Genomic DNA, 26100 nt, shown 5'->3' with positions numbered 1-26100 from the left:
TCTCCTCCCTTCCTCCCCTCCACCCTCCCCTCCACCCTCCTCCCTGCCCTCCACCCCTCCTCCACCCTGCCCTCCACCCTCCTCCCCTCCACCCTCCTCCCTGCCCTCCACCCTCCTCTCCTCTCCTCTCCTCCTCCCTTGTTTCCTCCTCTCCTCCACCCTCCTCCCTGCCCTCCACCCTCCTCTCTCTCCTCTCCTCTCCTCCTCCCTTGTTTCCTCCCCTCCTCCTCCCCCCCGCCCTCCACCCTCCCTCTCCTCTCCTCTCCTCCTCCCTTGTTTCCTCCTCTCCTCCACCCTCCTCCCTGCCCTCCACCCTCCTCTCCTCTCCTCTCCTCCTCCCTTGTTTCCTCCCCTCCACCCTCCCTTGTTTCCTCCCTCCTCCTCCTCCCCCGCCCTCCACCCTCCTCTCCTCTCCTCTCCTCCTCCCTTGTTTCCTCCTCTCCTCCACCCTCCTCCTGCCCTCCCCTCCTCCCCTCCCCTCCCCTCTCCACCCTCCCCTCCACCCTGCCCTCCACCCTCCTCTCCTCTCATCCTCCTCCCCCTCCACCCCTCCTCCTCCCCTCCACCCTCCTCTCCTCTCCTTCCTCCCCTCCACCCTCCTCCCATCCTCCTCCCCTCCTCCCTCCCCTCCCCTCTCCACCCTCCCCTCCCCGGTGGGCGGGTCTCCTTTCTCTCTCGGATGTAGATCAGATGATTCGGGCTGCAGCGGACGGATCTGCAGTCAGACATGGAGTGAGTACACTTTTATTTCTTCTTCTCTTTAATAATGTCCATTTCTTCTTCTTCTTCTTCTTCTTCTTCTTCTTCTTCTTCTCCTGTATGATTTTCTGTGCGTGCATGGCGTGAACTGCGGCTTGAGCGTGAGCGTGCGTGTGTCTCGTGTGTCTTCACTGTGCGGCATCAGCCCATCAGACCGCTGAGTCAGGATCTTTATTGCCGGGAAACCGCAGCGCAGCGGGGGGGAAACTGCGCACAAACTGCGCCAAACTCCGTTACAAATATCATTAAAATAAGCGGAGCGGTGCACAGTGCGGTGGGTGGGCGCCGGAGCCACCAGGCGGACATTAAAGGGTTAAATCACATCAAATCTGGGCGCAGTGACAAACAGAGCCTGGCTCTACTTTTCTAGGCGGAAGCAGACCGGACAGAGCCGGTCACTCATCAGTGAGCAGCACGAGCCTTTATAATTACATATTGATCAGTTTTTGCCATGAAGGACTTGATTTATGATCAATAGCTGCTGTCAAGGTAGACATGTTAGGACAAGGTGATTTCCGGTCTCGTTTTTCAAAATAAAAGCCAGTTGTATTAATAATGACAATAATAATAAACTTTAAAACTTTCATGCAGCTTAAAGTGCTTTACAGAACATTAAAATACAACTAAACTGGCCGATTTATAGGAACAAATGTCAAATAAGATCAAATGAAATAAAAACTGCTACAGAAACGAAACAGACGCCTCCAGATGAAAGTGAGTCTGCAGATTTCTGCTGCTCAGCCTGAAGCTGCGGAGGTTTTAGAAACTGATTCAACTTTAAAAATCGATTCTCGAAGAGCCGGAGGTCTCTGGTCTCTGTGGTCTCTGGTCTCTCTGGTCTCTGGTCTCTCTGGTCTCTCTGTTTTCTGTAGTCTCTGTTTTCTGTGGTCTCTGGTCTCTGTGGTCTCTGTGGTCTCTGGTCTCTGTAGTCTCTGTACTCTCTGGTCTTTGTGGTCTCTGTAGTCTCTGGTCTCTGTGGTCTCTGGTCTCTGTAGTCTCTGGTTTCTGAGGTCTCTGGTCTCTCTGGTCTCTGGTTTCTCTGGTCTCTCTGGTCTCTGTGGTCTCTGTAGTCTCCATGGTCTCTGCTTTCTGTAGTCTCTGGTCTCTGTGGTTCTGGTCTCTCTGGTCTCTGTGGTCTCTGGTTTCTCTGGTCTCTCTGGTCTCTGTAGTCTCTGGTCTCTGTTTTCTGTAGTCTCTGTGGTCTCTGGTCTCTGTGGTCTCTGTAGTCTCTGGTCTCTCTGGTCTCTGTAGTCTCCTTGGTCTCTGTTTTCTGTAGTCTCTGTGGTCTCTGGTCTCTGTGGTCTCTGTAGTCTCTGGTCTCTCTGGTCTCTGTAGTCTCCTTGGTCTCTGTTTTCTGTAGTCTGTAGTCTCTCTGGTCTCTGTGGTCTCTGTACTCTCTGGTCTCTGTAGTCTCTGGTCTCTCTGGTCTCTGTAGTCTCCTTGGTCTCTGTTTTCTGTAGTCTGTAGTCTCTCTGGTCTCTGTGGTCTCTGTAGTCTCTGGTCTCTGTGGTCTCTGTACTCTCTGGTCTCTGTGGTCTCTGTTTTCTGTAGTCTGTAGTCTCTCTGGTCTCTGTGGTCTCTGTAGTCTCTGGTCTCTGTGGTTCTGGTCTCTCTGGTCTCTGTGGTCTCTGGTTTCTCTGGTCTCTCTGGTCTCTGTAGTCTCTGGTCTCTGTTTTCTGTAGTCTCTGTGGTCTCTGGTCTCTGTGGTCTCTGTACTCTCTGGTCTCTCTGGTCTCTGTAGCCTCCTTGGTCTCTGTTTTCTGTAGTCTGTAGTCTCTCTGGTCTCTGTGGTCTCTGTAGTCTCTGGTCTCTGTGGTCTCTGTGGTCTCTGGTCTCTGTGGTCTCTGTACTCTCTGGTCTTTGTGGTCTCTGTAGTCTCTGGTTTCTGTAGTCTCTGGTTTCTGTGGTCTCTGGTCTCTGTGGTCTCTGTAGTCTCTGGTCTTGGTGTTTTTGCAGGTCTGAAGAGGATCAGAACTGCAAATTAAAAATATTCTGCTGAATAAATTTGGTTAAAAAATCTTAATGTATAATAATAGTAACGTTAACAATAATCTTAATGTTAATGTTAATAATAATAATAATGTTAATAATAATAATGATGATAATAATGACACTGGTCCTCATCAGTATTCAGTTTCAGTCTCGGACCCGGTCCTCTCTAAACTCATAATGTACTTTACTACATCACTGCACCGCCTCAGTATTATATTTCATATTTTATTTTATTCCGTTTTATATACATTTTATTTCCTATATTGTGACTTTTGCACTTTGTGTTGGAGGATCCTGACAAATAAAGACCTCAACGATTTTTCATAAATCACTTTTCTCTGGTTTCTGGAGTCATATTGATTAATAACTACAAACAGTTTTAACACGAAACATAAATATCTTAATGGAGTGCGGTGTCGTTTTATTTTGAAGGTGAGTCCGGCTCACTTCCTGTGTGTAGTGCTGCAGCGGGGGGCGGAGCCTCGGGGGGCGGATTCATGACAAGACAAGGACGAGTTCAGTCTGAACGTGAAAAACACCAGTTCAGCTGCTGTTTAACTTCGTTTCACAATAAAAGAATAAGAACATAAACCACCGGAGCTCCAACTACAGTTTCACGTGTTTTTATTGTGAAAATCAAAGCAGGACGATGCTCTGAGAGTAAAAACTAAAGCTGGTGTTTGTGTCGATGCTTTTCAATCAATCAATTCATTGTTAAATCGATAAACTCTCCAAAATTAAAGCAAACGTCCGTCTTGAACAGTTTCTTCAGATTCAGTTTCTGAGAAACATCATGAACACTGCCAGAGATTACATTTCCAATCACTAATCGATCGATCAGCTGATCTGTAATGTTAGAGAAACCATTAATGTTACAGGAAATCACTGCTGAGTGTGAAGTCACTTCCTGTTTCCCACTTTCCATTCGCCACGAGCCCGGCGGAGTCTGCCTTCGACATCAGCAAGCAAACAACTGCACTCATCAGGACGAATCAGTCAGCGAAGACGAGTTTCTTCTTCAAAGGTCCAGCGACGAAGACGCAGCGACCTGGCTGCGTGATGATGTCATGACTTCCTTCTTCCTCGTTTCCCACATGTGTCACTTTCTGTACTGTCCTCCATTTTATCTGAGAGAAAATGTATTTCTGTCCTCGTCTCTCCACATCTCTCCTCGTCTCTCCACGTCTCTCCTCGTCTCTCCTCGTCTCTCCACGTCTCTCCACATCTCTCCTCGTCTCTCCACGTCTCTCCTCGTCTCTCCACATGTCTCCTCGTCTCTCCACATCATGTCTCCTCGTCTCTCCACGTCTCTCCACATCTCTCCACGTCTCTCCTCGTCTCTCCACGTCTCTCCACATCTCTCCTCGTCTCTCCACGTCTCTCCTCGTCTCTCCACATCTCTCCTCGTCTCTCCACATGTCTCCTCGTCTCTCCACATCATGTCTCCTCGTCTCTCCACGTCTCTCCTCGTCTCTCCACGTCTCTCCTCGTCTCTCCACATCTCTCCTCGTCTCTCCTCGTCTCTCCTCGTCTCTCCACATCTCTCCTCGTCTCTCCTCGTCTCTCCACATCTCTCCTCGTCTCTCCACATCTCTCCTCGTCTCTCCTCGTCTCTCCACATCTCTCCTCGTCTCTCCACGTCTCTCCTCGTCTCTCCTCGTCTCTCCACATCTCTCCTCGTCTCTCCACATCTCTCCACATCTCTCCTCGTCTCTCCTCGTCTCTCCACATCTCTCCACGTGTCTCCTCGTCTCTCCACATCTCTCCACATCTCTCCTCGTCTCTCCTCGTCTCTCCACATCTCTCGTCGTCTCTCCACATCTCTCCTCATCTCTCCTTGTCTCTCCTCGTCTCTCCACATGTCTCGTCGTCTCTCCTCGTCTCTCCACATCTCTCCTTGTCTCTCCTCGTCTCTCCACATGTCTCGTCGTCTCTCCTCGTCTCTCCACATCTCTCGTCGTCTCTCCACATCTCTCCTCATCTCTCCTCGTCTCTCCACATCTCTCCTCGTCTCTCCACATCATGTCTCCTCGTCTCTCCACATCTCTCGTCGTCTCTCCACATCTCTCCTCATCTCTCCTCGTCTCTCCACATCTCTCCACATGTCTCCTCGTCTCTCCTCGTCTCTCCACATCTCTCGTCGTCTCTCCACATCTCTCCACATCTCTCCTCATCTCTCCTCGTCTCTCCACATCTCTCCTCGTCTCTCCACATCATGTCTCCTCGTCTCTCCACATCTCTCGTCGTCTCTCCACATCTCTCCTCGTCTCTCCTCGTCTCTCCACATCTCTCCACATGTCTCCTCGTCTCTCCTCGTCTCTCCACATCTCTCGTCGTCTCTCCACATCTCTCCTCATCTCTCCTTGTCTCTCCTCGTCTCTCCACATGTCTCGTCGTCTCTCCTCGTCTCTCCACATCTCTCGTCGTCTCTCCACATCTCTCCTCATCTCTCCTCGTCTCTCCTCGTCTCTCCACATCTCTCGTCGTCTCTCCACATCTCTCCTCATCTCTCCTCGTCTCTCCTCGTCTCTCCACATGTCTCGTCGTCTCTCCTCGTCTCTCCACATCTCTCGTCGTCTCTCCACGTCTCTCCACATGTCTCGTCGTCTCTCCTCGTCTCTCCACATGTCTCCTCGTCTCTCCACATGTCTCCTCGTCTCTCCTCGTCTCTCCACATGTCTCCTCGTCTCTCCTCGTCTCTCCACATCTCTCCTCGTCTCTCCTCATCTCTCCTCGTCTCTCCACGTCTCTCCTCGTCTCTCCTCGTCTCTCCACGTCTCTCCACGTCTCTCCTCGTCTCTCCACATGTCTCCTCGTCTCTCCACATGTCTCCTCGTCTCTCCTCGTCTCTCCACATGTCTCCTCGTCTCTCCTCGTCTCTCCACATCTCTCCTCGTCTCTCCTCGTCTCTCCACGTCTCTCCACATCTCTCCTCGTCTCTCCACATCTCTCCTCGTCTCTCCTCGTCTCTCCACATCTCTCCTCGTCTCTCCACATCATGTCTCCTCGTCTCTCCACGTCTCTCCTCGTCTCTCCACATCTCTCCACATGTCTCCTCGTCTCTCCACATCTCTCCACATCTCTCCTCGTCTCTCCTCGTCTCTCCACATCTCTCGTCGTCTCTCCACATCTCTCCTCATCTCTCCTTGTCTCTCCTCGTCTCTCCACATGTCTCGTCGTCTCTCCTCGTCTCTCCACATCTCTCCTTGTCTCTCCTCGTCTCTCCACATGTCTCGTCGTCTCTCCTCGTCTCTCCACATCTCTCGTCGTCTCTCCACATCTCTCCTCATCTCTCCTCGTCTCTCCACATCTCTCCTCGTCTCTCCACATCATGTCTCCTCGTCTCTCCACATCTCTCCTCGTCTCTCCACATCTCTCCTCATCTCTCCTCGTCTCTCCACATCTCTCCACATGTCTCCTCGTCTCTCCTCGTCTCTCCACATCTCTCGTCGTCTCTCCACATCTCTCCTCATCTCTCCTTGTCTCTCCTCGTCTCTCCACATGTCTCGTCGTCTCTCCTCGTCTCTCCACATCTCTCGTCGTCTCTCCACATCTCTCCTCATCTCTCCTCGTCTCTCCTCGTCTCTCCACATCTCTCGTCGTCTCTCCACATCTCTCCTCATCCCTCGTCGTCTCTCCACGTCTCTCCACATGTCTCGTCGTCTCTCCTCGTCTCTCCACATGTCTCCTCGTCTCTCCACATGTCTCCTCGTCTCTCCTCGTCTCTCCACATGTCTCCTCGTCTCTCCTCGTCTCTCCACATCTCTCCTCGTCTCTCCACGTCTCTCCACATCTCTCCTCGTCTCTCCACGTCTCTCCACATGTCTCCTCGTCTCTCCACGTCTCCTCATCTCTCCACATCTCTCCACATCTCTCCACATCTCTCCTCGTCTCTCCACATCTCTCCTCGTCTCTCCTCGTCTCTCCACATGTCTCCTCGTCTCTCCTCGTCTCTCCACATGTCTCCTCGTCTCTCCTCGTCTCTCCACATCTCTCCTCGTCTCTCCACGTCTCTCCACATCTCTCCTCATCTCTCCACGTCTCTCCACATGTCTCCTCGTCTCTCCACATGTCTCCTCATCTCTCCACATCTCTCCTCGTCTCTCCACATCTCTCCTCGTCTCTCCTCGTCTCTCCACATGTCTCCTCATCTCTCCACATCTCTCCACATCTCTCCACGTCTCTCCTCGTCTCTCCACATCTCTCCTCGTCTCTCCTCGTCTCTCCACATGTCTCCTCATCTCTCCACATCTCTCCACATCTCTCCACGTCTCTCCTCGTCTCTCCACATCTCTCCTCATCTCTCCACGTCTCTCCACATGTCTCGTCGTCTCTCCATCTCTCCTCGTCTCTCCTCGTCTCTCCACATCTCTCCTCGTCTCTCCTCGTCTCTCCACATCTCTCCTCGTCTCTCCTCGTCTCTCCACGTCTCTCCTCGTCTCTCCACATCTCTCCACATCTCTCCTCGTCTCTCCACATCTCTCCTCGTCTCTCCACGTCTCTCCACATCTCTCCTCATCTCTCCACGTCTCTCCACATGTCTCCTCGTCTCTCCACATCTCTCCTCGTCTCTCCTCGTCTCTCCACATGTCTCCTCGTCTCTCCTCGTCTCTCCACATCTCTCCTCATCTCTCCACGTCTCTCCACATGTCTCCTCGTCTCTCCACATGTCTCCTCGTCTCTCCTTGTCTCTCCACGTCTCTCCACATGTCTCCTCGTCTCTCCACATCTCTCCTCGTCTCTCCACATCTCTTCTCGTCTCTCCACATCTCTCCTCATCTCTCCTCGTCTCTCCACATGTCTCCTCGTCTTTCCTCGTCTCTCCTTGTCTCTCCACATCTCTCCTCGTCTCTCCACATCTCTCGTCGTCTCTCCACATCTCTCCTCATCTCTCCTCGTCTCTCCTCGTCTCTCCACATGTCTCGTCGTCTCTCCTCGTCTCTCCTCGTCTCTCCACATGTCTCGTCGTCTCTCCTCGTCTCTCCTCGTCTCTCCACATGTCTCGTCGTCTCTCCACATCTCTCCACATCTCTCCACATCTCTCCTCATCTCTCCTCGTCTCTCCTCGTCTATCCTCGTCTCTCCACATGTCTCCTCGTCTCTCCACATCTCTCCTCGTCTCTCCACATCTCTTGTCGTCTCTCCACATCTCTCGTCGTCTCTCCTCATCTCTCCTCATCTCTCCTCATCTCTCCTCGTCTCTCCTCATGTCTCGTCGTCTCTCCTCGTCTCTCCTCGTCTCTCCACATGTCTCGTCGTCTCTCCTCGTCTCTCCTCGTCTCTCCACATGTCTCGTCGTCTCTCCACATCTCTCCACATCTCTCCACATCTCTCCTCATCTCTCCTCGTCTCTCCTCGTCTATCCTCGTCTCTCCACATGTCTCCTCGTCTCTCCTCGTCTCTCCACATCTCTCCTCGTCTCTCCACATCTCTTGTCGTCTCTCCACATCTCTCGTCGTCTCTCCACATCTCTCCACGTCTCTCCTCGTCTCTCCACGTCTCTCCTCGTCTCTCCTCGTCTCTCCACGTCTCTCCTCGTCTCTCCACATGTCTCCTCGTCTCTCCACATGTCTCCACGTCTCTCCTCGTCTCTCCACATGTCTCCACGTCTCTCCTCGTCTCTCCATCTCTCCTCGTCTCTCCACATGTCTCCACGTCTCCTCTCGTCTCTCCACGTCTCTCCACTTCTCTCCACGTCTCTCCACGTCTCTCCTCGTCTCTCCACGTCTCTCCTCGTCTCTCCTCGTCTCTCCTCGTCTCTCCTCGTCTCTCCACGTCTCTCCTCGTCTCTCCACATCTCTCATCGTCTCTCCACGTCTCTCCACGTCTCTCCTCGTCTCTCCTCGTCTCTCCACATCTCTCCACATCTCTCATCGTCTCTCCTCGTCTCTCCTCGTCTCTCCACATCTCTCATCGTCTCTCCTCGTCTCTCCACGTCTCTCCTCGTCTCTCCACATCTCTCCACGTCTTTCCACATCTCTCCACGTCTCTCATCGTCTCTCATCGTCTCTCCTCGTCTCTCATCGTCTCTCCTCGTCTCTCCACGTCTCTCCTCGTCTCTCCACATCTCTCCTCGTCTCTCCACATCTCTCCACGTCTCTCATCGTCTCTCCTCGTCTCTCCACATCTCTCCACGTCTCTCCTCGTCTCTCCTCGTCTCTCCACATCTCTCCACATCTCTCATCGTCTCTCCTCGTCTCTCCTCGTCTCTCCACATCTCTCCTCGTCTCTCCACGTCTCTCCTCGTCTCTCCTCGTCTCTCCACATCTCTCATCGTCTCTCCTCGTCTCTCCACATCTCTCATCGTCTCTCCACGTCTCTCCTCGTCTCTCCTCGTCTCTCCACGTCTCTCCTCGTCTCTCCACGTCTCTCCACGTCTCTCCTCGTCTCTCCACGTCTCTCCACGTCTCTCCTCGTCTCTCCACGTCTCTCCACGTCTCTCCTCGTCTCTCCACGTCTCTCCTCGTCTCTCAACATCTCTCCACATCTCTCCACATCTCTCCTCGTCTCTCCACATCTCTCCTCGTCTCTCCTCGTCTCTCCTCGTCTCTCCACGTCTCTCCTCGTCTCTCCTCGTCTCTCCACGTCTCTCCTCGTCTCTCCACGTCTCTCCACGTCTCTCCTCGTCTCTCCACATCTCTCCTCGTCTCTCAACATCTCTCCACATCTCTCCTCGTCTCTCAACATCTCTCCTCGTCTCTTAACATCTCTCCACATCTCTCCTCGTCTCTCCTCGTCTCTCCACATCTCTCCTCATCTCTCCACATCTCTCCTCGTCTCTCCACGTCTCTCCACATCTCTCCACATCTCTCCACATCTCTCCTCGTCTCTCAACATCTCTCCTCGTCTCTTAACATCTCTCCACATCTCTCCTCGTCTCTCCACATCTCTCCTCATCTCTCCACATCTCTCCTTGTCTCTCCTCGTCTCTCCACGTCTCTCCACATCTCTCCACATCTCTCCACATCTCTGTCTCTCCTCGTCTCTCCTCGTCTCTCCACGTCTCTCCTCGTCTCTCCTCGTCTCTCCACATCTCTCCTCGTCTCTCCTCATCTCTCCACATCTCTCCTTGTCTCTCCTCATCTCTCCACATCTCTCCTCATCTCTCCTCGTCTCTCCACATCTCTCCTCATCTCTCCTCGTCTCTCCACGTCTCTCCTCGTCTCTCGACGTCTCTCCTCGTCTGATTCTGATCGATCAATACCTGATCGATCAGAATCAGCTCTTCTGCTCTGAAGCTTCTTCTGACTTTTTACTGAAACACACTGATGTTAACTGGACTGTACTGGTGTGTACTGGACTGTATTGGACTTTACTGGTGTGTACTGGACTGTACTGGTGTGTACTGGACTCTACTGGACTCTACTGTACTGGTGCAGGCTGGTGGCTTCTGATCTGTGTCAGGGGTGGACAAAATAACGGAATCAAAAAAGCTGGTTTTGGTTTTAGGAGCAGGTTGACTCTGATGCTGCAGCTTGTAGTGTTTTTTGTAGTTTGTAGTTCAGTTAACTTCCTGTCGGCCCAGTGCTGCTGCTGTGCAGTCTGAACTGGTTTCCAGTGGATCCAGTACACACCATCAGACCCCGTTGTTCCCCTCAGATTGTCTGTTGTTGAGTCTGGTCTCCATGGAGACGGACAGCAGCTTTGTTCAGGATCCTTTGAGTTCAGCTTCACTAAAACAAAACTGTGCTGAGCTCACCGAAGTTCAGCTGGTTCCCAGTTTAACTGTTTACCAGCAGAAACGCTGAACATCATCATTTCTCTCAAATACAGTATATATATTTATATATACTGTGTGTGTGTGTGTGTGTGTATGTATATATATATATATAATATACACATACAAGTGCAGTTTGTTTTTCTGCATCACAGCAAAAACCACAAATAAAACATATTTACATAGAATAATACGTTGTTTACCTATACAGGTGAACACGTTAACCAACTCTCAAGTATTGATATCAGTATCAGTCCTGCATCGGTCAGATTATACGTTTTATACACTGTTAAAATATATTTTAAAGGTCTAAATACAGTTGCAAGACTCCTCCACGATGTCGGGAGCAAAGTTCTGGTGGAGAAATATTGAATCTCTTTATTTACATTGTTTTGAACCTAAAACAATCAAATGTACAAATACTGACTCAGTAATATCAGTAAATAAAATCTTTAAAGTTTAATTTGTGAGTAACTGTGGAACATAAACTCAGAGGGACAGACGACAGGACATCTGTGTCCTGACTGAGTTTATTTCTTACATTCAGAGTCTGAAGCAAGAAGAAACAAAGTAGAGACGGAGAGTTTGTTAATAAACTAACACTGAACATTTTTAATAAATGCAAAAATCACAAACTAAGTTGTTTAAATCTAAAACAAATAAACTGGAGGATCCGGTATTTAGACTGAATAAAGACCATAATTATGTCATAGAATCAGACCAGAGTCTGTTTTAAAGTCTTATTAACTATAAATCAGTTTTTAGATAAATCTCCCTCCGTCTGTCCATAAGAACATCCCATAGAAACGGAAACGTTTGCAGTTTATAAAATGTTCAGCAGATCTGCAGCAACGTTAGCTGTGAGCAGCAGCTGTTCTCTGCTGGCGGACTCCGCCCTTAAACAAAGGAGCTTCAGTAGCAGCGAGCTAACAGCTAGCGGCTAACTCTCATGTGACAGTCAGGCTGCAGATGAACAGCAGCTCTGTGACGCTGAGACTCAAACATCCAGAACATCTCAGAGTCCAGACTCAGTGATGGAGGTTCATCAGCTGATGTCAGGCTGCTGCTAAAGTGCTCTGAAGCAAAGCTCTGAACCTCAGAGACCAAGCAGGTCCGGCAGAGTCCAGATCCAGCAGAGTCCAGGTTCAGAGGCTGGGTGATGGACAGCAGTTTCTCCACAAACTGAACTCCATTCTCCTCCAGTGTTCTGTGGTGTGGAAAGTAGTCAGCGTGTCTGTTGCTAGCTCGCTTACAGCTAACGTCTGTACTGTCAGTTCATTGGCTGTTTGGGACAAATAAACACAAACGGTCCAGCGAATGACGTGAGGCGAAGATTCACTTTGTTTTCTGTCTGAACAGACTTTAATATCAGTCCCACTTCGTGTCCACGCTTCAGTTCCTTCATATTTTATTTAGAGCCTTTCTTTCATCAGTCTGTCTGAAAGCTGATGCTGGCACTTCTTGTCCATATTCTAAGATAAATGGGTTATTGATAAGCAGACTGTGGCTCCACCCACAACCCTGACCTCATGGGTGACAGTCAGGGAGACAGACAGACTGATGTAACACCCGGAAGGTTCCTTTAAAGGCCGAACTAAGTATTTACAGCTGAATGTGTTTCTGTTTTATTTCATATAAAACGTCATAAACTCTGTCTGTCTGTCTCTCAGGGTGAGTGAAGCTCTCTGTCAGCAGGATCGACTGCAGCTCCTCGCAGTGAGTCCAGTTTACATACTGTCATTGAACACACCACCTCAACACGCACATATATACTGTATATATATGTATATATATATGTATATGAACATTTATGTGTGTGTGATATATAACCTCCGACAGCAGCAGATATCTCCCCGAGCTGATCTGAGGTCTGATTCAGAGCTCTTTTACTAATGCTTATTGATCCACACACACACACATACTTATCTACTTCCTGTGTAACTGTATCCTCCTGCTGTCTCAGACCTCAGCAGTAACTGCAGTAGTGTTAGTAGTAATACTGTGTACATACGTGATAATACTGTGTGTTTGCACTGTAAAAACTACTAAATGAAGTACAGTTGAAATGAGTCTCTGGATATTGAACGTGGTATAATCCATTGTTTGCTTATTAATAATGATAATGTAAAACAAGTACAGTGTAGTGAAAAGTAAGAAAAAAGTAAAGTAGTAAAAGGAAAAGGCAGTTTTCTGAAGATAACTGAAGTGTTTTCACTTTGCAGGTGTAAAAACTGTAAACAGGATGAAATATATTAACATGTTGATTGTTTGCATGTGAGATGTTGTAGGAAAGATGAAGCAGTCAAAGCAGTGGAAGTGTCAGTGGAAGTTCAAGTAGTGAAAGGGTTTGTCAGTTGAAGTGTAATGTTAAAGTGTAAATTTGAAATTTTAGTTTCATGTTTCAGCCCTGTAGGCAGTTAAAGTGTCAGTTTGTATATAAACACTGAAAGTAGTTGAATAGAGCTGAAATGGTGTATGTGAGTTTATGTAAGTGTAAGAGCTAAAAGTAGTTGAAGAGTAAAAATCAGTTTAAGTTAAAAGGCCACAGATAGCAAACGTTTGTGCACTGTAAATAGTTGAAGTGTAAGTTGGTGTCAGTCATGTGTAAAGGCTGAAAGCACTTGAACTATCAGTGAAGATTAAGAAATGAATGCAGTTGAAATGCCAGTTTACATGTCAACACTGAAAGTACTTGAACTAACAGATGAAGAAGATCTGAAAGCAGGTGAACTTTAAAATGAAGAGTAAGAGATGTTTAAGTTAAAGGACCACAGATAGTTGAAGTGTGTGCACTGTAAATAGCTGAAGCGTCAGTTGGTATGTAAGCAGGGAAGCGTCAGTTGAAGAGTAAAAGTTAGGTGAAGTATCAGTTGTAAGATCTAAAAAAAGTTTTATTTCCATAGTAACGGTTTAAAGCAGTTGAAGTGTCAGTTGACATGTAACAGGTGAAAGCACTTGAAGTGTAAGCGATGAGAGCTCCCGGTCTCCACATGCTAGGAGCTTTAACTATTGCTGTGTGTCTGACTCTGTTTCCCATCATGCCTCAGGAGAAGAGGAAGTGGCAGACAGAGATCGAGAACAAGAAGCGTCAGCTGGAGGACGACAGGAGAGCGCTGCAGCACCTGAAGGTGAGACGGACAGACAGGTTGATGGTTAAAATCCCTGCTGAGAAAAACTTTCCGATATTCTTATGCTAACTGTCCGCTAGGTTATGTTGCCTTATTTTAAATATAAGATATATTATAATAATCCGTCTGTCACTGACTGATAAAATAAACCTGAACAGAAAATGTCCAACATGAAGCCAAAATGAATAATGACGTGGAAATTAAATCATAATTCAGTCTGATTATTAGTTTGAGATGTCCACATGTACAGTTTTAGGGGACACCAGCTGGCCAATCAGAGACCAGGATTTTCTGAGACTGTAGTGTTTTTCTATGTTGGAATACTTCCTGCCTCAAGTTTGCTAGTAATTTGGGTAACATTCATCTGTGTAACTGTCATGTAACTGTTAGCAAATATAAAGATGTTTATTAATGTTCAGTATTTGACATAACTGATATAACAGGAGCTGCTTTAAAGTCCTGATCATGTCAGTTTAAACTGTAATTTAGCACAGTGTTACCAGGCAAATTTGCATTAGCACAAACTAATAATAATAATAATAATAATAATAACAGTAATTTTAATGAAAGTAAACAACAACAACAAAAACGTTTGATAACAATACGATAAAACATTAAAAACAATATAGACTAGAGATGATGAGGGCCAGTTTGCCTTGTTGCTGATCCAGCCTTGTATTGTTCAGAGTCAGTGAGATCCAGAGGTGTGGTGACCCGAAGCTTTATGAGGCTGCAGACTGTGAACAGCTGCAGGGTAAAAATATCTGCAGCAGATCTCAGATCAGCCGGTTTTAATGCAGGAACGACAGAAACGCTGCGACTGCTTTCACTGTCAGACTCGCAGCCGCTGCTTTAAAATAACTGAGTATTTTTAACGCAGCTGTTCTCGTCTGATCACATGACACATTCACACACAGCAACACGTCGGCTTCAAATGTCATCTGATCTGGAGTCAGTGAAGATCTGAATAGAAACTGATGCTGCAGAATCCACCGAGGACAAACCTGAACCAAACTAAAGATGAACAAAGAGAATATATATTCTATGTTCTATATAAGCGTAGAAAAACTAAAGAGACACTTGAATTTTAATTCTAATAATATAATAATAATAATAATAATAATAAAACTTTATTTGTAGAGCGCTTATCAAAACAAAGTACAAACTGCGTCACAGAGAGAGCAATAAAATACCAGCATGAATGATAAAATACATAAAAGCAATAAAATAAACAGCCAGTTCAGGTAAAATCAGGATCTGCTTTCAGATAAAAATGCATCTTGAGAAGAGACTTAAACGAAGACTCTGACTCAGACAGCCTGATGTCTTCGGGCAGGTTGTTCCAGAGCCTCGGGGCCCTGATGGCCAAAGCTCTGTCCCCCTTAGTTTCCATCCTGGACTCAGGATCAGACAGGAGACCCCTGCCCGAAGATCTCAGACTACGTGAACAGGCTGTTACAATAATCAAGGCGTGAGGAGATAAAAGCATGTACAACAGTTTCTGCATCACTAAGATTTAAAATTTATCAGATTTTTGCAATATTTCTTAGGTGATAGAAACATGATTGGACAAGCTTAGTGATATGTTGCTCAAAACATAAACTGCTATCAAACAGGACACCAAGATTTCGTGCAACAGGCTTGATATGTTGTGACAGGTTACCAGTAGATGGCAGTATTTGTTTAGTGATGTGTTGGGGCCCAATAACAAGGATTTCAGTTTTATTTGAGTTGAGCTGAAGAAAATTTATCGACATCCAGTGTTTTCTGTCAGACAGGCAGTCCTGCAGAGAACTCAGCATACTGAGGTCAGTGGGCTTGACAGGGAAGTACAACTGTGTGTCATCTGCATAACAATGAAAAGAAATACCATGTCTGCGGATGACATCACCCAAAGGAAGCATGTATAAGGAGAACAGTACTGGTCCCAGAATTGAACCTTGAGGCACACCATAGTTGATATGGGAGACGGATGACATGAAGTTATTAATGCTGACACAGAATTTCCTATTGGACAGATAAGATGAGAACCAGTCTAGTGCAGAGCCAGATATGCCCACCCAGTGCCTCAGTCTGTCTAAAAGATGATGATGAATAATAGAGTCAAAGGCAGCACTTAAGTCCAGCAGCACAAGAACTGAACACATGCCTGCGTCTGCATTCATTAAAAGGTCATTAGTGACTTTGAGAAGGGCTGTCTCAGTGCTGTGGTGCTGACGAAAGCCAGATTGGAACTTTTCAAAGGTATTATTGTTTTCCACAGCAGCAAGAAGCTGCTTGGATACAAGTTTTAACTCCACCCTTCCAGCAAAGTGCAAAAGAAACTTTTCACAATCAGCATCACACTCAGCAGGGGCACAAGGAGATGCAGCGTTAACTAACTGATCCACAGTCTGAAACAGGAATCTGGGGTTGTGCTGATGGGCAGAAATAAGTGCAGAGAAATGAAGTGTTCTTGCATCCTTCACCATCCTGTTATGAAGGCGTAATAACTCTTTCATGGCCACAAAGTGGACCTGGAGACCTGATTTCTTCCATCTGCGTTCTGCTCTTCTGCATTTCTTTTTACAGCTTTGAATACTGTCATTTAACCATGGCTGTTTTCTAGTCCTTGAGTTTGGTCTATTTTTCAGAGCAGCGGTGAGGTCTAAGGTAGAACACAGGTAGTTAAAATAATCAACCAAATCGTTGGTGTTGAAGGAATCAGGAATACTACATTCATACTGCAATTGAGGGTCTGCGTTGGGCTCTATTCCAGTTGGTGGCACTGGTTACATTGTTTGCCAACCGCCATAAAACTCAAGAAGAAGAAGAAGAAGAAAAATGCTCATTAGGAAAGAAAATGGCAACCTCACGATAGCAAGAAGAGCTCCTGTGTTTGTTGTTGTTGGCTGAACAACAAGAAAAAGGCACAAGGAGAAAATATAATGTGCGACCGCATGACGAGAACAGGACCGGGGTCAGGAAGTACAGTACAGTGGTGCAAGTGTCTGGAGCGTGCGCTTGCTATGCGGACAGTCTGTGCGGTCACAAATTTTGGGCCCATGTCATGTGACACCCACGAGGACCCTCGCAGGGTGGATGACGACATTAATGTCACGCGGACACGGAAAGTATGAATTTGGCTTAAGTCAAACATTATGAAGATGGTCACGAACAAGGCTGTTTTTATTATGAATGAGCTAATACGGACAGTTAGCACACTGTCGGTCAGCCTGAAAAATAAAGTTAATAAGTAAATTTCACATTCAGTTTCATTCGCATTATGGCACTGATGGTCAGTAAGAATCTGTTCCTGCACACTAAGGGGAAATGAAATTTCAACTTGATGAATGAACACTGCATGATTGTATTTCCTGTCTGTGTTCAGTCGAAGGCTCTGAGGGAGCGCTGGCTGCTGGATGGAGCTCCATCTGCTGGACCAGAACAGGACGACGTAAAGAGGCAACTGGAGCAGGATGAGGCCAAGACCAGGAGCCTGGAGGAGACCATTAACAGGTCTGATCTAGTCTAATGTAAAGTCAGGAGCCTGCAGGAGTGAAAGGACAGGATTAAACCCCCGTGTGTTTATGTTGCAGGTTGGAGCAGGAGCTGGTCGGTTTGGAAACTGGAGCCGTTTGTCAGACCATAACACACACTACTGTGAGTACACACACACACACACACACACACACACATACACACTACTGTGAGTACACACACACACTACTGTGAGTACACACACACACTACTGTGAGTACACACACACACACACACACACACACACTACTGTGAGTACACACACACACACACACACACACACACACACACTACTGTGAGTACACACACACACTACTGTGAGTACACACACACACACACACACACACACACTACTGTGAGTACACACACACACACACACACTACTGTGAGTACACACACACACACACACTACTGTGAGTACACACAGTAGTCAGATTAAACTAGTCAGATTACAGTAGTCACATTAAACTAGTCAGATTACAGTAGTCAGATTAAACTAGTCAGATTACAGTAGTCACATTAAACTAGTCAGATTACAGTAGTCAGATTACAGTAGTCAGATTATAGTAGTCAGATTACAGTAGTCAGATTAAACTAGTCAGATTACAGTAGTCAGATTATAGTAGTCAGATTACAGTAGTCAGATTAAACTAGTCAGATTACAGTAGTCAGATTACAGTAGTCACATTAAACTAGTCAGATTATAGTATTTAGATTACAGCAGTCACATTAAACTAGTCAGATTACATTAGTGAGATTAAACTAGTCAGATTAGAGTAGTCACATTAAACTAGACAGATTAAACTAGTCAGATTACAGTAGTCAGATTATAGTAGTCACATTAAACTAGTCAGATTATAGTAGTCAGATTACAATAGTCAGATTAAACTAGTCAGATTATAGTAGTCAGATTATAGTAGTCAGATTACAATAGTCAGATTAAACTAGTCAGATTATAGTAGTCACATTAGACTAGTCAGATTACAGTAGTCAGATTTTAGTAGTCAGATTTTAGTAGTCAGATTATAGTAGTCAGATTATAGTAGTCACATTAAACTAGTCAGATTAAACTAGTCAGATTACAGTAGTCACATTAAACTAGTCGGATTACAGTAGTCAGATTATAGTAGTCAGATTAAACTAGTCAGATTACAGTAGTCAGATTATAGTAGTCACATTAAACTAGTCAGATTACAGTAGTCAGATTATAATAGTCAGATTATAGTAGTCAGATTAAACTAGTTTGATTATAATAATCAGATTATAGTAGTCAGATTAAACTAGTCAGATTACAGTAGTCACATTAAACTAGTCAGATTACAGTAGTCAGATTATAGTAGTCAGATTAAACTAGTCAGATTACAGTAGTCACATTAAACTAGTCAGATTACAGTAGTCACATTAAACTAGTCAGATTATAGTAGTCAGATTAAACTAGTCAGATTACAGTAGTCAGATTATAGTAGTCACATTAAACTAGTCAGATTACAGATTACAGTAGTCAGATTACAGTAGTCACATTAAACTTGTCAGATTACAGTAGTCAGATTAAACTAGTCAGATTACAGTAGTCAGATTACAGTAGTCAGATTACAGTAGTCAGATTAAACTAGTCAGATTACAGTAGTCAGATTACAGTAGTCAGATTACAGTAGTCAGATTAAACTAGTCAGATTACAGTAGTCAGATTACAGTAGTCAGATTAAACTAGTCAGATTACAGTAGTCAGATTACAGTCATACCAAACAAGGACTCGTCATGATGTTGTTTGTTCGTATTGTGGCTGTAATGAGCCCTGCACCCTGTAGGTGGTGCTAGCTGGACTGTTTCCTGTTGAAGTTGAACTTCCTCTGTCTGTCTTTGTGCCTGCAGGTGTCATCAGGATCAGTTACAGGTAAATCTCTTCTTCTCTTTCTGTTTTTGTGTTGTTGTTTTCTGTCCTCTCCCTCTCACCGTGTCTCTGTGATCAGCTGTAGAGGTCAAAGGTCACAGCAGCCGGCAGCAGGACAGGCCTGCAGCTTCAGGTCAGATACAGATACAAGGTGAGACTCTGCTGGACTCTGCTGGACTCTGTTCTACTTTGTTCTGTAGCTGTAATCAGACTACAGTAATCAGAATGCAGTAGTCGTATTACAATAATCAGATAAGAGTAATACGATTATAGTTAGATTACACTAGTCAGATTATAGCAATCAGATTACAATAAATAGATTACAGTAGTAAGAGTATTGTAGTCCAGTTACAGCAGTCACATTAGACTAATCAGATTACAGTCAATCAATAATCAATAAAGTATTTCTGATTGTGATAAGCAGTTTAATCAGTTATCAGATAACAGTAGTCACATTACCGTGATCAGATTATTGTAATCAGATTACAGTAAGTCTGAATGGATCCAAGATGGATTCTGATGACCTCATACTCAGAGCTTCAGTCTTTACACTGCTCTGTCTCTGTGCCCGCCTCCTTTCTTTCCCATGAGCCTTTGCAGAGGTCAAAGTTCATAAAAGCCCTCGAATGAACAAACCGAGAGAGGCGACGGAGGAGATGAAGAGAGGTGAGTTTATCAAGGACTAAACTTGATAAAAACTCAGAGTCGCGGTACACTATAACAAATCGAATTGGCGTGTTTTGCAGGTGGAACCGTTCAGTTTGTTGATGTCCTGCCTCCACTTGGGCTGGAGTTAGCGTCGAGCTCTGATTGGCTGGTTCACTTCATCGCAGCAGGCGCACATACAGAGATCTGTAGAAATCAGCTGACTGTGTCTGAAATCACTTCCTGTTTACTGTATGTGTCACTGTGTTTACTGTCATATCGATCCACTGATCGATATGGAGCCTCAAACATTCACACAATGGAACAAATAAATTAAATGACACGAAAACGACTTTCTGCCGACAAACTACTGCTGCCTCCAGCTGTCGGTGACGATGAACACGATGAGTGTGAAACGTCAGTTTACTGCTCGCTGTAAACTACCGACGGTCTGTTGTAGAGGGAGGAGACGACACATTCGGGTCATGCGGGAGTTAACGTTATTGAAAGCTACGACAGGTGAATAAAAGTCCTAATTCTGACTGTAAAACACAAAGCTCTGACGTATCTAAGTGTCTGAAAACCAAAGAAACACGGACGCCTCACATCAGCCGACGTCCGTCGTTCACGGTGATTAAACCCAAATTTAGGAGAATAACGCATCGCAGTGTTGTAGCATCGCTCGGTAAGAAGACAACGTTACCGACTTATTGGCGAAGAGTACGCAGGCTGCTGTGGCCGCGCCAACGGCAAACAACAAGTTTGCTGTTAGCTCTCTGAACTAGCCCGTCACGTCGACGCTCGCTAACTCCCTCTCCCCGAACTAGCACCGGCTAACATCCCTCTACCTCTCAGCCAATCACAGGTACGCTGTCCCTCAGGAAGCCGGAGAGACCGACTAACCCGGAAACGCGGTCACAGCAGTCAACAGTGCTTCTCGTCTTGGCTGACTCGTAACGCGTCAGTCAGTCCGTTACAGTATTTTAACCCTCGCATGACCGAGTCCGTTACCATACAACCGTCTGCAGAGCAGCAGCAGGGAGGTCAGAGGTCACAGCGTGTAGACAGGTGGAGGTTCAGGTTAATGTGTCTTTATGTGTAGCATTTAACCACCTGTCTGTCTGTCTGTCTGTCTGTCTGTCTGCCTGTCTGTCTGTCTGTCTGTCTGCCTGTCTGTCTGTCCGTCTGTCTGTCTGTCTGTCCGTTTGAGTGTGTGTGTTTGAGTTTCTGTGTGTTGACCCTGTGTGACCTCCTCTAACCCCTCCCTCCAGCGATGTACTCGGTGGAGATTAAAGTAGAGCGGGACAGAGTGACGGGGGAAACCAGGGTTCTGTCCACTAACACCACACTTCCTGTTGACCTCTCTCACCAAGGGGTCAAAGTTTACGAGGACGAGCAGAAAGGTGATGTCAGCACATGAAAAAAACCCAGAGCTGGCTTTACGAGAGGTAACATGCTGAACCAGTACAGCCCCAAAAGGGACAGCAAAACCCATTTTGACCCAGGTAGTTTCTGCTGCTGAGCATCAAATAGTTTCAAAGAAGTAAAACATTTAAAGTTCGAGAAACAACAAACTCTGTCTACGATGACGGACACAATAATCGTGTTTCTGTAACTGTTATGAACGTTTTTCAGAGAAGTTACGATTCTCAAAATGACGTCTCTTAAAGTAAAACCTGACTGAGTCCAGCATGATACCTGCATGCTCGCGCTGCACTGTCCTCTTCCTCCTCTTCATGTTTCCAACAGTGAAGCTTCACGTCAAATGATAACGACAAAAAACAGACAAACTCACCTGAAAGTCACCTGACAGTCAGGTGACAAACAGACTTCATCAGGTGACAGAGTTCAGTACAGACCTGAAGGAGGAGGAAGACGTCTGCAGCTGAAGGTCTGATTGTTGATTAAAGAGGAACTTTACTCGCCCTCTTCTCACCTCGCTGCAGTTACGCACAGTGGTACTGCAGTAACCTTAAATAGTCTGTTTCTATTGGTCCTTCAGCTGGAGATCAGGTGTGAACTGTAGCAGCTAGGTGTCCTGACATGGACTCTGATCCTGAACCTCATTCTGTCTCTCTCTGTCTGTCAGTGGTCCATGAGATGAACGGTGAAGATGGCGTCCAACTGCTCAGCTTCTCCGAGGTCGAAGAGCTCATCCACAAAGCCGACGAGGCCTCGATGATGTCACAGACTGTCGCCACGGTCGCCTCGTTCCCGACTGCGGAGGTCCAGGAGGAGGCGGGTCCTGAGCCACCGGAGATCACCGGGCTGGAGGCCAAATCGGGCGGCGAGCCGAGCGTGGGCGAGGCCAGTGCCGAGAACCCCGTCACCATGGTGTTCATGGGATACCAGAGCGTGGAGGACGAGGACGAGACCAAGAAGGTGCTGGGGCTGCAGGGCACGGTGAAGGCCGAGCTGGTGCTCATCGACGACGCTGACGGGAAGACATCACCTGGCGAAGGGAAGGAGGAGACCGCCGGTGTTCAGACACCAGCGCTGCCTCCGCTCGCCTCGACTGCCCTGCCGCCCTCCACCAAACCTCTGGAGACGATGGCGGCGGCGAGCAACGGGGAGACGGCGGGGGAGGCGGAGGAGACGAAGGGAAGAGCGGTGGAGATAAAGAAGGAGAAGCAGCCGTGTAAGTGCTGCAGCATCATGTGATCCTGCAGGGGGCGCTGCTTTGAAATATAATATATAAAATAAAAAGGACGGAGACTTTCTAGGACAAAAACTACAGGAACTTAACTCCACCCACTGCCCTCAGCCCCGCCTCTAACAACATGACATCATTTCCTGTTTCTTCATTCTCCTCTGTTTTATAAAACCTTTCTTTACTTTTTCTATTTTCTTGAAGCCTTTTTACTTTTGTACTCCTCATGTTTCCAGTTGTGACGCCTCAATGCATCTAATTAGCATTAGCATTAGCATTAGCCAAGCAGTCGTGAGATTTGTAACATTAACCTCGCTCTTTATAAGCTCTATAACAAAAAAACAGTGAATTCATTTTAGACTTGTATTTATTTGATTTTGTAAGTTTCTCCTGCTGCAGAGTTTCACGCGATGATTCTGTTTGTTGGAGTCTTTTCAGCTTTTTTTTGGGTTTTATAAGCGAAAATAAAAGCGACCTGACTCAGTGCTGAACAGAAGAAACAGATTTTCCTGATTGTATTTGTGTTTGCAGACAAACATCACTGTCACTGTATCTGTCATCTCCATCATCCTCCATCACATCACATCACATCATGTCGCTGCGCTTTGTTTCCAACATCAATCTCTTAAACCTGCCAATTTAAAATACAGCAGATTTCATCGGACTGAACGTCTGTTGCTTAATTATCAGACTGATTGATTGTTCACTAAGCTCCGCCCCCCTCAGTTACTGTCGCTAACCTGTCAGTCACAATGATAACGCTGGCAGAGTCATTTTTGCAGTTTGGCAGTTAGTGCAGTTAGCGAGCTGCGGTCGGCTGACCGTTAACGCCCGGATCTCAAACAACTGCTGATCCTCGCCGGAGCTCTGAGAGGAAAACCGAGGCGAATGTTTCCTGAGCGTTACAGAACAAACACGCTGATTGAACAGAAAAGTCTCAAACAAACTCACCCAACAGTTATTTCTGCTCCGCTTCTCTCGTCTGTTTCTGCATTTTAACTCCGCTCACATCAAACATCAATGACACAAAATAAGGAAGTTATGTGAATCAATATTAAATCCTCCGTATCGCTCATTAAATATACAATACCATTGTTAGAAACTTAATGCAATGAAAAATCCCAATAACTGACCCAATAATCTATATAAATATATATAACATAAATGATGTAGCAGTAGCAGAATAAATCAAATTAAGCTAATTAAATACGAGGCGGTGTCGACCCAGATGTTGATTTTCCGTGAGTCTCTTTAACACATCTGCTAACAACCAACTGAAGGCAAAATTAAACAAAACAAAACGTGCGCCGAATTGAATTATTTTAAAGGCTTATCAAGTCGGCTTCAGGAGGATCTTTACTGGACGTGGAGAGGACGACACCATGTGACCAAATAGTCTTCAGAAGCAGAAACATCAGTTAAACTTCACTTTTATTTGCACGTCACAGTTTGTAAAGTAGCCAGACTAAAGGTGTTCAGACAGGAAGTGAAGTGAACTTTCACCTCGTGTTTATTTGTCCCAAACAGCCAAAGCTGTGTTGTAAGCTAGCTAACAATCTCTTTCTGTTTGCTGGGAATATTTTGCTCAAGTTGAAACGTCTTCGACTCGCGTCACTCCACTGACTCTGTATGTTCTCAAAACGTAACCTTTGCAGTGAAGACGCAGAGTCTAGCAGCTGTGCGTAGATACAGCGGTGCTTTGAGCTAAATGCTAACGTCAGCATGCTAACATGCTCGCAGTGTCTGTAAAATAAATCTTGTGCCAATCCATCAAGTAGATGTTGAAATATTTCAGTGGACACAGTCACATGTTGACCTGATGAAGGCGCGAGATGAAACGTCCCAGGATGAAAGTTTGTACAGTTCGTCCTGAGGAACACGAAGGTCTCAACCACATTTCATCACAGACAGACAGACAGACGGAGTCAAATCCATTAAACTGACCAGAGGCCATTAAAAATCCCATAATGCTCATAATTTATTCCTCCCTCACTGATCTGCTCTCAGGGCGGCCATGTTGTCGTGATTCAGTCTGTCTGTTCTGTTTCATCCATTCATTAAATCTTGTTTTCAGCAACACAGTCAGTAAACATGTGATCATGTGATCATCTTATAAAGAAGTTCACAGCTGTCATCACTCGTTCTTTGTTCTCCATCAGCTCCTGAAAAGCTGCTTCTGTTTCTCAGTTGAAATGACGTGAAGCAGTGAGACGTCCTCAGAGACGGACACGCGTCATGTTTAAATGGCTTCATGTCTTCCATCAACAGATCTGAACTGATCTGCTGACGGACGATCGCCACGGTGACGACACAACAAAGATGGCCGACTGAAAGACGATAGCGGCGACAGGAAGAGACAGATCAGCTGGTCCTCGTTTGTGTCAAAGAAGCACTGAGATGAGACATTTTGTCCAAACTCAAAGGTTCATCCTGTGAGGAGCAGGAATGTGATCAATACATGTCGTTACAGTCTGTCCTGAAGTCAGCTGACTGTGGGCGACGTGTCGGGTGGACTGTTGACCTCCTGATGAGTTTATTAGCAGCAAACATAAGTAATAACATCACATCTACAAATACAGAAAGCCTTAATTAATGTATCCAGATCAGAAGAGATAAACCTGTTAGAGCAAAACCAAAGTGTAAAAACAACAACTTTATGTTTTAAGAGCCGGACTCCGGACCTCCGGACCGGCGGACTGATGGCTCGCGGACTCGCGTACCGTCACGTGTTCACCATCATCACATCATGAGCAGCGAGCCACGAAATGCACCGAGACTTTAAGTGTTTCCATGGCGACAAACTGACCCTGTAACGGTTCTTTACAGCGTTGTTAATGGCGGCTCACGCAGGATGTGTGCAGCGCCGACAGATCTGTTTTACACGAGCTGCCAAACGCACTTCACTGTGAGCCGTCAGCGCAGGATCCTCACGCTGCAGGTCGGAGGTCAGCGGGGTTTCACAGGCCTGTACGAGGGCGATGTTTTGTTTGTTAAAAGTGGTTATAGGACGGCGTCTGTGTGAACGGAGTTACAGCAGAACAGACTGATGCGTGCAGACTTCGTGCAGGACTCACATGTAAATCTACACACCATAGATGGAGCTTCATACTGTCGTTGTCTTGGAAAAAAAATCAGCATGTCATTTATTGTTATGATCAGATGTTACGAGGTCGTATTTATTGGGGTTTACATGAGTCTCGTATTTACATTGTTACAGTCGATTGTAAAGGTTTTGATGCCAACTAAAAAGGGAAAACCAAATGTTTTTGCTTGAGGGCCGGTTTTGCCCCAAAACCAACCTTTACCTGTCTAACTTATAACAAACTAATCCAAAGTATTCAGCCGTCTGTACGTACATTATCCAACCTCACTGCATCAGTACATATGTACAACAATAAAGCAAATGTCTTCAAAAATAAATATGGTACATATTATTATTTTATATCGTGATGGCTGTATTGCTGTGCATTGTGGGTCATTTTCTGAGCAAAGTCTGGTGAAGTCTGCACCCCAAACAGACTCTCTGGAGGACTTGATAAATTGTAGATCTGGACCTTCACGAGTCTTCAGGTGCTGTGAAGTTGCAGAATCCTTCCTTCAGGATCAAAACCAAACCCTGGTCCTCCTCTGACTCCAGACAGACTGACAGAACGTCTTTGTTCAGAAATACGAAGGGTCCTAGACTGGAGCCCTGTGGAACTTTGTTTGGTTGATGTCTATTTGTAATTTTTCTTTCTAAATCTTTTTATTATTTTTTTCTGAAAGAAGGTTGAACTGAAACAACCCCCCCAGTCTCCCC

At 46.2% G+C, this 26100-nt stretch overlaps 1 protein-coding gene across 8 annotated transcripts; it reads left to right on the top strand.

Annotated features, from left to right (window-relative positions):
* The first annotated feature begins 622 nt into the window (after nucleotides 1–622).
* Nucleotides 623–25721, top strand: palm1a (paralemmin 1a). 8 transcript variants are annotated; one of them, XM_044199435.1, is made up of 11 exons: nucleotides 623–732; nucleotides 12139–12184; nucleotides 13516–13596; nucleotides 16967–17094; nucleotides 17175–17238; nucleotides 18988–19009; nucleotides 19086–19157; nucleotides 19598–19672; nucleotides 20923–21054; nucleotides 21741–22289; nucleotides 24570–25721. In XM_044199435.1, exons 1-11 carry the CDS (start codon nucleotides 728–730, stop codon nucleotides 24578–24580), a joined length of 1185 nt encoding a protein of 394 aa, XP_044055370.1. In that variant the 5' UTR covers nucleotides 623–727; the 3' UTR covers nucleotides 24581–25721. The 8 variants fall into 8 exon arrangements, with proteins under 8 accessions (XP_044055370.1, XP_044055369.1, XP_044055368.1 ...); XM_044199434.1 differs by having other exon boundaries at nucleotides 19607–19672; nucleotides 21741–25721; XM_044199433.1 differs by having other exon boundaries at nucleotides 21741–25721.
* Nucleotides 25722–26100: the final 379 nt, after the last annotated feature.

The sequence above is a fragment of the Siniperca chuatsi genome, linkage group LG6 (genome assembly GCF_020085105.1).
Source record: "Siniperca chuatsi isolate FFG_IHB_CAS linkage group LG6, ASM2008510v1, whole genome shotgun sequence".
Taxonomy (NCBI): domain Eukaryota; kingdom Metazoa; phylum Chordata; class Actinopteri; order Centrarchiformes; family Sinipercidae; genus Siniperca; species Siniperca chuatsi.
This window is presented reverse-complemented; position numbering and strand designations above follow the sequence as displayed.